Source organism: Pimephales promelas, chromosome 20 (genome assembly GCF_988280905.1).
Source record: "Pimephales promelas chromosome 20, fPimPro1.hap1.1, whole genome shotgun sequence".
Lineage (NCBI taxonomy): Eukaryota > Metazoa > Chordata > Actinopteri > Cypriniformes > Leuciscidae > Pimephales > Pimephales promelas.
The window spans coordinates 14,039,803-14,053,869 of NC_142788.1; the positions used below are offsets into that span (position 1 = coordinate 14,039,803).

General features: G+C 40.0%; 1 protein-coding gene across 4 annotated transcripts in view; it reads left to right on the plus strand.

Annotated features, from left to right (window-relative positions):
- plxnb1a (plexin b1a) overlaps positions 1–2,708 on the plus strand; it is an 84,870-nt gene extending 82,162 nt beyond the window's left edge. For all 4 annotated transcript variants that reach the window (XM_039652647.2, XM_039652648.2, XM_039652649.2 and 1 more), the window contains one exon: positions 1,710–2,708. In XM_039652647.2, coding sequence (XP_039508581.2) covers positions 1,710–1,814 — 105 coding nt within the window. In that variant the 3' untranslated portion in view covers positions 1,815–2,708. The remainder of the gene's footprint in view (positions 1–1,709) is intronic.
- Positions 2,709–14,067: the final 11,359 nt, after the last annotated feature.

Genomic DNA, 14,067 nt, shown 5'->3' on the forward strand with positions numbered 1-14,067 from the left:
AGGACAGCAAACACAAGGGGATTATAAAGGGAACACGAATGACAAAGACAGGTGAAACTGACTAGACAATAATCACAAGACTAGGATAACAAGGGGGCGGGGTAAGTTAACGAGACAACACAAGCACATGGCCCAAACAGGCCATGCGCTTGCACACCAAACATGATTCTGTCATGATCCTGCCTCACGACTAGAGAAAATCAAAGACAAGAAGGCAGAATCATGACAAACAAAAGTTCAACTCAATACTTTGTAACATAACCTTTGTTGGCAGTGACAGAGGTCAAATGTTTCCTGTAAGTCTTCACCAGGTTTGCACACACTGTAGCTGGTATTTTGGCCCATTCCTCCATGCAGATCTCCTCTAGAGCAGTGATGTTTCGGGGAAACACGGACTTTCAACTCCCTCCACAATTTTTCTATGGCGTTAAGGTCTGGAGTCTGGCTAGGCCACTCCAGGACCTTAAAATGCCTTTTACGGAGCCACTCCTTCGTTGCCCGGGCGGTGTGTTTGGGATCACTGTCATGCTGGAAGATCCAGCCACGTTTAATCTTCAAGACTCTCACTGATGGAAGGAGGTTTTGGCTTAAAATCTCACGATACATGGCCCCGTTCATTCTTCCCTCAACACGGATCAGTTTTCCTGTCCCCTTTTGTAGAAAAACAGCCCCAAAGCATGATGTTTCCTCCCCCATGCTTCACAGTAGGTATGGTGTTTTTGGGATGCAACTTTGCATTCTTCTTCCTCCGAACACGACGAGTTGAGTTTTTACCAATTATATTCTCCCAGTCCTCTTCTGGATCATCCATATGCTCTCTGGCAAACTTCAAACGGGCCTGGACATGTACTGGTTTAAGCAGGGGGACACGCCTGGCACTGCAGGATTAGAGTCCCTCTCGGTGTAGTGTGTTACTTATGGTAGCCTTCGTTACTTTGGTCCCAGCTCTCTGCAGGTCATTCATCATGTCCCTCCGTGTAGTTCTGGGATTTTTTGTTCACCGTTCTCATGATCATTTTGACCCGACGGGATGAGATCTTGCGTGGAGCCCCAGATCGAGGGAGATTATCAGTGGTCTTGAATGTCTTCCATTTTCTTACAATTGCACAGTTGATTTTTTCAGACCAAGCTGCTTGCCTATTGTAGATTCACTCTTCCCAGCCTGGTGCAGGTCTACAATTTTCTTCCTGGTGTCCTTCGACAGCTCTTTGGTCTTGGCCATGGTTGAGTTTGGAGTGTGACTGTTTGAGGCTGTGGACAGGTGTCTTTTATACAGATAACGGGTTCAAACAGGTGCCAATAATACAGGTAACAAGTGGAGGACAGAAGAGAACGGATGGATGGATGATTTATCTGCGGGAATTCATTCAGCATGCGGCTCTCACATTGTTGAGTGTACACTCATTATGATTGAATGAGTGCACTCCATAACGTCCACTATGCTTTCGGACACCACTACAAATGGCTGTTAGTGCCCTGTTTAAGGGAATAGGGGGTGATTTCAGACACAGCCATTTTCTTCTAACTAAACTGTAAAAGCTTTGAGATGTCAGACAGATGGATATGAATGGATGTGAAGTATGTTTTACAAGAAAATGCTATTTCATTTTACACAGCCAACTTAGAGCTAGTGTGATGATTCAGACATCAGGAAATAAAAAGTTAGCCCGTCCTCTTCATGTCTAAAATATGCCTTGTTGTGTCTTCAGATCATCACAGCTTTAGAGGAGGACTCCACCGCTCAAAAGATGCAGCTGGGATACAGGCTCCAACAGATCGCTGCAGCTGTGGAGAATAAAGTCACTGACCTTTGACCTGTAACCTCGGACAGACACTTGAAAAGACTGTAAAAGAGACAAAGCCAATGACAGAGTGAGACCAGAGACCTTGCCAAAAGGCATGAACTCTTACTTGCTCCAGAGCACTAAGGAGAACAGAGGGTATTTGAGATGGATCGTCATGATTAAAGACAGCATTCCCAGATTCAGAAATGTGAATCTCTCCTAGAGAGTTACACACACACACACACTGTTACTGGTCTGTAGAGGGTCTTTGTTTCATCCGCACAGCCGTCACTCGCCAACACGCTACAGTGCCTGCGAAACTACTGTTTTCAGCGCCGCCTTGCCTGTATTTAGAAAAGAAGAAGTCTTACGTACGTAGACCGACTTACTGTTTGGCGAGTTCTTGAGAAACTGCTAACTCGTGCATTTGGTGTGATGTCCTTAATGCGTCTTAATAAGAGCTCAAAAGGAAAAAACAAAACGAAGCATGGCTTCTAAGGACAACTAAATTACTTTTTTTTTTTTTTTTACTCCAGTACTCACATAGACCTCTTTTTTTTTTTTTTTTTTATAAAAAACACTGGTTTAAGGGACCTCACCTCACCAATTGAGATGTTTTCATGTGGCATAGACTACAGTATTATATACATTAACATGCATGGATACTCACGTGAATTCAGAGATTTTAGGTTGGCACATGCATGTCGCGTGTGCATTTTATTGTCGATTATGTTTGTGTAAATGGAAGGTTAACCCAATTAACACTCTTGATTTAGCTAAAGAGGTTTCACAATGCTCAGTTGTACATTTGTTTATAGTTATTAAGGTTTTTTCTTCAGTGTTGATGTGCGCTTTTCGTTGTTTTAGGTTGGCTTTCGGTAAAAAATAATAATTGCGTGCCTGTCCCAAATTGTGTATATCTGCCCTGCGGTAACTCCCTGCACACTTGGCCGAGGTAGTTACTACGGAAGTATTTCATTTATGCTTTTTTTTGGTGCAATCATGAACTTTTGAACAACTATTTTATGGAAGCTTGTTTCTGTAATGGTTTAAAAGATGAAAAATAGGCTAATTGAGACTTTATTTCTCAGAATTGCGACTTTATATCTCACAATTTGGACTTAAAGGAGTAGTTCACTTTTAAAAAAACTTGTGCTGATAATTTACTCACCCCCATGTCATCCAAGATATCCATGTCATTCTTTCTTCAGTCGAAAATAAATTATGGTTTTTGATGAAAACATTCCAGGATTTTTCTCCATATAATAGACTTCAATGGGAACCAAACGGTTCAAGATCCAAAAGACAGTTTCAGTACAAACTGCAAACTGTTCAAAGGGCTTTAAACGATTCCAGACGATGAATAAGGGTCTTATCAAGCGAAACGATCGCTCATTTAAAAAATAAATAACAAAGTTTAAGTTTTATAAGCTCAAATGGTCGCCTTGATCTGTTCTGTGATTCACGTTCGTGACTTTCCTATTCGATCTCGTTCATCAAAATGAACAAATTTTTCCCAGAGTCAAATTTGTTCATTTTGTTCGTTGAATGAACCAAATGACACGAAAAAAGATTTGTTAATTTTGATAAACGAGTTTGAACAGGAGAGTCACGAACGTGCATCACAGAACAGAGCAAGGCGAGCATTTGAGCATATAAAACTTAAAGTTTGTTATTTATTTATTAAATGAGCGATCGTTTCGCTTGATAAGACCCTTATTCATCGTCTGGAATCATTTAAAGCCCTTTGAGCAGTTTGCACTGAAACTGTCTTTTCGATCTTGAACCGTTTGGTTCCCATTGAAGTCCATTATATGGAGAATGTTTTCATCAAAAATCTTCATTTCTTTTCGACTGAAGAAAGAATGACATGGACATCTTGAACTACTCCTTTAGTAACTTGCAAATCTCAATATTTTGAGCGGGAAAAAAAGCCAGAATTGTGATATAAACATACAATTTCAAGTTATTAAGCCAGAATAGTGATATAAATGTACAATTTCAAGTTATTTAGTCAGAATTGTGAGAAATAAAGGTGCAATCCTAAGAAATAGACTCACATTTTTTTCTCTCGCAATTTCGAGTTTATATCTCACAATTTTGGCTTTATAACTCCAATTGCTAGTTTATATTACAATTCTGAGGAAAAAAATTCAGATTTGCGAGATAAAAAGTCGCAATTACTTTTTTTCATGTTTTTTTTTTTTTTTTTAAATCAGTGGTGAAAATGAGCTTCCATAATTTTCACAGTTTATTTGTATTGCTTTTTTTACAAATTCATTTCCCAACTGGTGTCTCACTCTTAATGCTCGATTTGTTTTGTCGATCAGATCATGACTAACTTTAATTCTCCTTTTTTACTTTACGTTTTCTGAACACTGAATGCACATTTTAAGGTGAACTAAATTCAGCTGCTGCGATAACTGTCGTACAGTGCATTGCTCCCACGTTTTACTTTCTTATTGATTTTTATGTATTTATTTATTTATTTTGTGTTTCGATTGATGTACAGACCAAGTTTGGTAATTATGATCCACCCCAAAAATGAAAAACTAACTTTTTTTATATATATCTTGTAGCGATCTGACTGCAATTGTCAACAAAATGTTTGTTCAGATCTCTTAATAAGCATTCATGCAGATATACTGGTCTTATTTTTGCTGTAGTTCACTGTTGTGCTTGGTGTTTTATACGTATGTGTGGCTGTGATACACTAGATTATCTTGTGAGTCTTGCACAGGATGCGTTGGCCTGTTTGAAGCGATTGTAAATTCTTTCTACCATCTGATGTTCTTTTACCTGTGCATTTGTATTGTAAATAAAATGTTGCTATAACTCATAAAATGTTTCAGAAGTTGCAGCTGTTCTGTAACAAACTGTAGAGAAAGTTTGTCTTACATTTTAAGACAAATTTGTATTAAAAGAACAAATTCTGTCATTCTAGTTCTAAACCCTGTTAAAGGGATAGTTAGGGCCCGAGCACTAACAGTGCGAGGACCCTATTGAAACTGTTAGGATTATTAGGGCCCGAGCACTAACAGTGCGAGGACCCTATTGAAACTGTTAGGGTTATTTTTTTTTTTTTCTTTTTTCTGCAAAGTAAGTGCCATTTTCGGGGCCGCAACATGCTCAAAAACTCACCAAATTTGGCACGCATGTCAGGACTGGTGAAAAATTTCGGATTTTGTGGGTTTCGCGGATGGGCGGGGCAAAATGGCACGCTAGCGCCACCTAGAAAATTGGAAAAAATTAGCCCCTCGTCCACGTTCAACCTACATGCACGAAATTTGGTGGGGACGTGTATCATATCAAGACGCACAAAAAAGCCTCAAGAACCCATACCCTAAACTCGACAGGAGGTCCGCCATTTTGAATTTGGCGGCCATTTTTGGACGATTTACAGACTCCGTACTTTAACGAACTCCTCCTAGGGATTTAGTCGGATCAACTTAAAATTTCTGCTGTGCCTTCTAAAGGCATTGACGATGTAAAGTTGTGCTATCTGCGCGTTTTCGTCGATGGGCGTGTCCGTGGCGTCGAAGATTCGCCATGATACAGGAAGTTGTAGTAACTTGGCTGTAAATGCCCAGATCTGCACGAAATTTTACACAGTTGACAAGAGTCCCGCCCTGAACAAATCTACATGCCGACATTCACCCACAGCCATAGCGCCACCTGCTGGCAACAGGAAGTGGCCTTTAACGAAGCAGCCCCCGCCGCTTGGTTGACCGACATGTACGAAATTTCTGTGGTACATCTACCATGACCAGACGCACAAAAAAGCCTCAAGAACCCATACCCTAAACTCGACAGGAAGTCCGCCATTTTGAATTTGGCGACCGATTTGGGACGATTTACACACTCTGTACTTTAACGAAATCCTCCTAGGGATTTAGTCGGATCAACTTAAAATTTCTGCTGTACCTTCTAAAGGCATTGACGATGTAAAGTTGTGCTATCTGCGCGTTTTCGTCGATGGGCGTGTCCGTGGCGTCGATGATTCGCAATGAAACAGGAAGTTGTAGTAACTTGGCTGTAAATGCCCAGATCTTCACGAAATTTTACACATTTGACAAGAGTCGCGCCCTGAACAAATCTACATGCCGACATTCACCCACATTCATAGCGCCACCTAGTGGCAAGAGGAAGTGACTTTTAACGAAGCAGCCCCCGTCGCATGTTTGACCGACATGTACGAAATTTTTGTGGTACAACTAACATATCCAGACGCACAGAAAAGTCTCTTGGAGCGATGCCCTAAACTCAACAGGAAGTCAGCCATTTCTAATTTTACCGCCATTTTTGGATGATTTACTCATTACGTACTTTAACTAACTCCTCCTAGGGCTTTAGTCGGATCGACATCACATTTCTGCTGTGCCTTCTAAAGGCATTGACGATGTAAAGTTGTGCTATCTGTGCGTTTTCGTCCATGGGCGTGTCCGTGGCGTCGATGATTCGCCATGAAACAGGAAGTTGTTGTAACTTGGCTGTAAATGCCCAGATCTGCACAAAATTTTACATATTTGACAAGAGTCCCGTCCTGAACAAATCTACATGCCGACATTCACCCACAGTCATAGCGCCACCTAGTGGCAACAGGAAGTGACCTTTAACGAAGCAGCCCCCGCCGCATGTTTGACCGACATGTACGAAATTTTTGTGGTACAACTAACATATCCAGACGCACAGAAAAGTCTCTTGGAGCGATGCCCTAAACTCAACAGGAAATCGGCCATTTCTAATTTTACCGACATTTTTGGATGATTTACTCATTACGTACTTTAACTAACTCCTCCTAGGGACTTAGTCGGATCGACTTCACATTTCTGCTGTGCCTTCTAAAGGCATTGACGATGTAAAGTTGTGCTATCTGCGCGTTTTCGTCGATGGGTGTGTCCGTGGCGTCAATGATTCGCCATTAAACAGGAAGTTGTAGTAACTTGGCTGTAAATGCCCAGATCTGCATGAAATTTTACACATTTGACAAGAGTCCTGCCCTGAACAAATCTACATGCAGACATTCACCCATAGTCATAGCGCCACCTGCTGGCAACAGGAAGTGACCTTTAACGAAGCAGAGCAAATGCACAGCGGCACTGGCTGAGCTGCAGAATATGCAATGCGGCTGCCTCACACCCCGACGTGCTACAGGTGCGAGGGCCCGCCCATCGCTGCTTGCAGCTTTAATTATTTATTTTATTTTTTTTTCTGCAAAGTAAGTGCCATTTTCGGGGCCGCAACATGCTCAAAAACTTACCAAATTTGGCACGCATGTCAGGACTGGTGAAAAATTTCGTATTTTGTGGGTTTCGCGGATGGGCGGGGCAAAATGGCACGATAGCGCCACCTAGAAAATTGGAAAAAATTAGCCCCTCGTCCACGTTCAACCTACATGCACGAAATTTGGTGGGGACGTGTATCATATCAAGACGCACAAAAAACGCCTCAAGAACCCATACCCTAAACTCGACAGGATGTCCGCCATTTTGAATTTGGCGGCCATTTTTGGACGATTTACAGACTCCGTACTTTAACGAACTCCTCCTAGGGATTTAGTCAGATGGACTTAAAATTTCTGCTGTGCCTTCTAAAGGCATTGACGATGTAAAGTTGTGCTATCTGCGCGTTTTCGTCGATGGGCGTGTCCGTGGCGTCGAAGATTCGCCATGAAACAGGAAGTTGTAATAACTTGGCTGTAAATGCCCAGACCTGCACAAAATTTTACACATTTGACTAGAGTCCTGCCCTGAACAAATCTACATGCCGACATTCACCCTAAGTCATAGCGCCACCTGCTGGCAACAAGAAGTGACCTTTAACGTAGCAGCCCCCGCCATATGTTTGACCGACATGTACGAAATTTCTGTGGTACATCTACCATGACCAGACGTACAAAAAAGCCTCAAGAACCCATACCCTAAACTCGACAGGAAGTCCGCCATTTTGAATTTGGCGACCGATTTGGGACGATTTACACACTCCGTACTTTAACGAACTCCTCCTAGGGAATTAGTCGGATCAACTTCAAATTTCTGCTGTACCTTCTAAAGGCATTGACGATGTAAAGTTGTGCTATCTGCGTGTTTTCGTCGATGGGCGTGTCCGTGGCGTCAATGATTCGCCATGAAACAGGAAGTTGTTGTAACTTGGCTGTAAATGCCCAGATCTGCACGAAATTTTACACATTTGACAAGAGTCCCACCCTGAACAAATCTACATGCCGACATTCACCCACAGTCATAGCGCCACCTAGTGGCAACAGGAAGTGACCTTAAACGAAGAAGCCCCCGCCGCTTGTTTGACCGACATGTACGAAACTTCTGTGGTACATCTACTATGACCAGACGCACAAAACAGCCTCTTGGAGCGATGCCCTAAACTTGACAGGAAGTCCACCATTTTGAATTTGGAGGCCATTTTTGGACGATTTACACAATCCGTACTTTAACGAACTCCTCCTAGGGATTTAGTCGGACCGACTTCACATTTCTGCTGTGCCTTCTAAAGGCATTGACGATGTAAAGTTGTGCTATCTGCGCATTTTCGTCGATGGGCGTGTCCGAAGCGTTGATGATTCGCCATGAAACAGGAAGTTGTAGTAACTTGGCTGTAAATGCCCAGATCTGCACGAAATTTTACATATTTGACAAGAGTCCCGCCCTGAACAAATCTACATGCCGACATTCACCCACAGTCATAGCGCCACCTGCTGGCAACAGGAAGTGGCCTTTAACAAAGCAGCCCCCGCCGCATGTTTGACCGACATGTAAGCAATTTCTGTGGTACATCTACCATGGATAGACGCACAGAAAAGTCTCCTGGAGCGATGCCTTAAACTCAACAGGAAGTCGGCCATTTCTAATTTTACCGCCATTTTTTGATGATTTACTCATTACGTACTTTAACTAACTCCTCCTAGGGCTTTAGTCGGATCGACTTCACATTTCTGCTGTGCCTTCTAAAGGCATTGACGATGTAAAGTTGTGCTATCTGCGGGTTTTCGTCGATGGGCGTGTCCGTGTCGTCGATGATTCGCCTTGAAACAGGAAGTTGTAGTAACTTGGCTGTAAAAGCCCAGATATGCATGAAATTTTACACCTTTGACAAGAGTCCCACCCTGAACAAATCTACATTCCGACATTCACCCACAGTCATAGTGCCACCTGCTGGCAACAGGAAGTGACCTTTAACGAAGCAGCGTAGTAAATACACAGCCGCACTGGCTGAGCTGCAGAAAATGCAACGCGGCCGCCTCAGACCCCGACGTGCTACAGGTGCGAGGGCCCGCCCATCGCTGCTTGCAGCTTTAATTCACTTTGAAATTAATTCATCAAATACTGAATATGTTCATCAGTGGTTACAGTCTATATCAAGCAGGGACACGTTTTTGTGCATTTTATTTTGTGATTTCACCGGAATGATTAGAGAGCCACCACAACTGCGATAGATTGAAGAGCGTGTCCGAGTGAAAATTTTGTGCGCGTGCCGCCACAAGAGACACTATTTATCCATGACACTGATAGCAGTGGACACGAGCGCTCAGCTTGAGTTCAAAAACACATTTTAGCGCTAGATATCTTATTTAATGCAAAAAAAAATGCACACTATGCAAGATTTATACGTTACTATAACAGCTTCAAATGGGTATCAGGCTGTGAGTGCAGAGAGGCTCTGCATGAGTGGTATTTACAACAGTAACATTAAATGCAAGTTCCCCACAGCGACTCTAGGGGTCGCTGTTTGACAAAAACGGTATTCCTGCATAGTGTGCCTTTAAGTTGAATGAAATTCTTAGATTGCTGTAAAACCGATTTTGGCATCACATCCTACAGGACAGACAGTAAAGGAGGTTTACCTTATAAGGGCTTTCTATGTGTGCTGCTGTCACTCAGGATTCACTCTAGCCGGGAAATGCGCATCTGTCTGTTCTAAAACCAGCGTCTGCAGGACCGCGACAGACACTGTATATTTATCCTCATGCAGTCTCTTCAATCTGTCAGAGAAAAGACTGTGATGACACACATCAAGATTTCTGCTGCCTGTGTGAAAGCTGTCATCTATGATTACAAACCGTCTGGAATCCATTTATTGACAAATTGTTTTAATCGTGTTGTTAACCTAGAAAAGCCTGACATGGTCAGGAAAAAATCTAAAATGTTTTGTTTTAATGGACAAATTATTGAACCTCTAAACGTTTAATACTTCAGACTTTTATGGCTCATATATGTCAGTGAGCCCAATATGTTATTTATATACTGTATATATATATATATATATATATATATGTGTGTATATATATATGTGTGTGTGTGTGTGTGTGTTATTCAGCCCAAAGTGAACAAAAATACGCAGTTTGCTGCAACTTGATATCTGGTAATGTAAATCAATGACATCTAACAGTATGCAGTGGGCTTATGCAATGCATACACATATATAGCGTTATAAAAGTTGTAATAATCATATAAAAAATGTATAGAAATTGTGTATACATGATAAAATATACCCCATGTACAGTATATCCCTGGCCTATACGTGATAAAATCACGTATATAAAAATGCTGTAACAGCGATTGTAATGTTTGAAGAAAACCCAACCCAGCAAACAGAAATATGATTTTGTAATATTTTACTAATGTTCCCATTATTTTCTTTTTTTTTTTTTTTCGGAACTTTCAAAACGTTTTATGTATAAAAACGTTATTGGATATATTAAAGAAACATTCCATTTTATCATTCTGAAAACCTTATGGGAATATTACTTTTGAGTGTTCTCTGAAGTAATATTTAAATGTTAGATGAACTAAACATTTCAGAAAAAAAAAAATCACGAACGATGTGTAAAAAAAGTTTTTGAGAACACTATTAAAGAGTATTCTTTTAATGTTAGTTTAAGAATGTTTGTTAATAACTTTGAGAGAACCTTGCCAGAAGGTTCATATCTGCTGAAAGGAGCATCATCATTAGCCTTTAATTACAAGCGTACCAGCTTGGTGGATTAATATAGAAGGCAATGTTTAATGGCTGTTTCAGTCAAAACATTTCATTTTATAAATTGAGTTTAAAGACTTTTGTAGACACATTCCTCTTAGTACAATGACATTTTAGCAGAGAACAGAAGCAAAGCATTAACAGCTGATGTTATTAAGGCCAAGGTAAAGCTCAATTGACCTTTAATGGAAGACAAACAGGCTTCTCAAGGCCTATTGAATCCTTCTCATTGCTAATGAACTCCTCATTCATTTATCATGTGGCTTGTGAGAAATGCCTCAGCTGCTTTCTTCCCCACCACATAATTGCTTTTGATTTGTAACAGTCAAACTGCATTACCAGTTTGGCAGTTGGCAGCCTGAGAATAGCAGGGATCTATTAATGACCCGTGATGCCATTTTGAGGCATGTCATTAAGAGTAAAAAGCCCAGGGGAGAATACTTGAGGAAAGAAGGAAGAAAACCCATGTAGACAAGGATGACCTCCATTCATTAAAGCTCTAGAGACATATTATTCATCATCAGGGTTTATAATCATCAGATTGAAATAGTAAACGCATTTAATAATGCTGACTTGGACTGCAATTAAAATGAACGGTATATACACTGTAAAAAAAATATGTTTAAGATTTGTAATCACAATTTTTTTTTCTTTTGTCAAATCAACTTAGATAATTTATGTAGTTCAGATAACATAATATTTTGAGTTTCTGATGATTAAATCAATCTCCTTCGTTGTATTAACTCAATTTTTCCATTTCAATGAACTTAAAATTTTAAGGCAACCAGGTTACTTTTTTTATTTTTTTATTTAAACCAACAATATTTGGTAACACTTTACAATACGGCTGCACTAATAAGCATTAATTCATGCTTAACTAATGCACGGATAATACTGAATTAATGTCTAACTAATGATTATCTAAGCTATTCATTAATGATTACCACCAATTAAGAGTCTGTAAGGTTAATGTATTAGTTCATACATGAATTTTTTTTTAATTAAATATGTAATTGTGGATTAATTCCATTACAACTAATATTTTTAACTAATAGTGTTAATTAATATGTTAATTACCAGAATGAGCCAAAGCCTTGTATTTCAACTTCCAGATAATATGACAGGTCTACCCTATCTCACGACCAATTCGTACGAATTCGTACGAGTGATTCAAAAGTGGCTAATTCGTACTAATTCATACGACCTCACTCGTACAAATTTGTACGATTTATCTAAACCCACGTGACGGTTATGTTTAGGGGCGGGGTCAGGGGTAGGTCATTCGTACGAATTCATACGAATTGGCTAATTCGTAAAATATGTACGATTTAGCTAAATCGTACTAATTCGTACGAGTGAGGTCGTACAGATTGTTACGAATTAGCCATCTCGTAAAATTCGGGTTGGACAGGTACACTAATATGCATTAATACATGATTAATTACTTCATTGTTAGTGCAAATTCATGTGCAAATTACTAAATGACTAGTTAATAATGATGTGCCCCAACAAGTAAAGTCATAACATAATGATACGTTTGCAAATCATTAGCTAATGATTAATTAAAGCAGACAACTGGAAGTTTGAAGTGCATAGCTTTGACTAATTGTGGTAATTAACACATTAATTTACACTATTAGTTAATAAAATATGTTGTTAAGGAATTAATACACAATGACACATTGGATTAATGGCAATTCATGTATTACTTAATCTATTCATCACATTGACTCTTTATTAGTTGCTGATGCAGTAATCGTTAATTAACGGTTTAGTTCTTCATTAGTTATACATTAACTCATGATTATCTGTGCATTAGTTAAGCATGAATTAATGCATGTTAGTGCACCCGTATTGTAAAGTGTTACCCAATATTTTTTACAGTGCATAATGCGGTGCATTTCCAAATGAATCAGGGTATGTAACAGAATGGGACTTGGAATACAGACCTGCATTTAGTTTGTAATGATAGTCCACTGGTGGTGGACCAGGACTGGAGCAGAGGACCGTGGATCAGTGGACTAAAGGAAATGGTACGTAAACCAGAGGACGAAACCATGGGGTGTGGAACAGTGGACAAGACCATTGAGGATCAGGTGAACGTGAACCTTATTTTTACACTACTTGTCATGCCAGGAGGTGTTAACAGGCTCATATTAACCACAGACAGCTACTCTCTCTCTCTTTCTCTCTCTCTGTTCTCCAGCTGACTGGTGGGTATTTTCAGCACTACAAGCAAGACAATGCACAGAAACCACAGCAACTTGTGCTCCAAACTGCTCCAACAGGGTCTGGCTTCAGACGTGTACATGTTTTTGTGAATACTGTCTATTTATAGAGGGTAATGTCGTGTGTGAGTATCTTGTTTAACTCCATTATAAATCCTGCATAATATTTACTGCTCTGAATATGTTTCAAACGCTTTCATTTTGAATTATTGCTACTATACAGTGTCTTTGAAATGATGGCTTCTTGTGGCTGTGTGCAGCTTATTTTAGTTGATCGGTTAATGTTTTTGCTGCTTGAGTTTTTTCTTTGCAGGGCCACAAAGTTTGTTTTGCGAATGCTTTAGATAAAATGAGCAGCACAGACACCTGTCTCCTAAGAATATATGAGAGGGGGGCGGGGGATAGGGTGTAGAAAATGAGAGGGTTGTGGAGGGTTTAGAGGAGATCTCCCCATAAAGCCAGAGGAGCATCTATGAGCAGCTTCAGACCTCTGATGAAATCTTGCAAACAAACACAACCAATATCTACAGCAAATTGTGAGTAGGTACTCAGCATGCTTCTGGATACGTTTCAGCGTGGCATTCAGAAAAATATTTCAAATCTAAGCTGCTGTTGTTGTTTTTGGATCAGAGATTCAGTCTGTGGTAGCCATGTGGTAAATCATATTCAATTCTTGTAAAAGAAATAAGAAAATACTGTAAATGAAAGAGTTTGCCTGCAATTTTCGGACTGTGAACCCTGGTCTATACTGTACTGGCCAATTGGTTCTGGCAAAAATTAATCCTTACATAACATAAATGTCTGCTTTATATATAGTTGAGTTATGTAGTTTTATAGATACAGTATGTGCTTTAAATTAGCTGAGAGTTTCACGTTACCTTTTTTTATGGTTTCAATCTTATTTGGTCTCTAGTGATTCTCAGAATGCAGATCACGTACAGCCTTTGATCATTCGAGAATATCTAATTGTTTAGTGCTGTTTTAAAGTGATACTCCACTTTTTTGGAAATAGGCTCATTTTACAACTCCCTCAAAGTTAAACAGTTGGGTTTTACTGTTTTTGA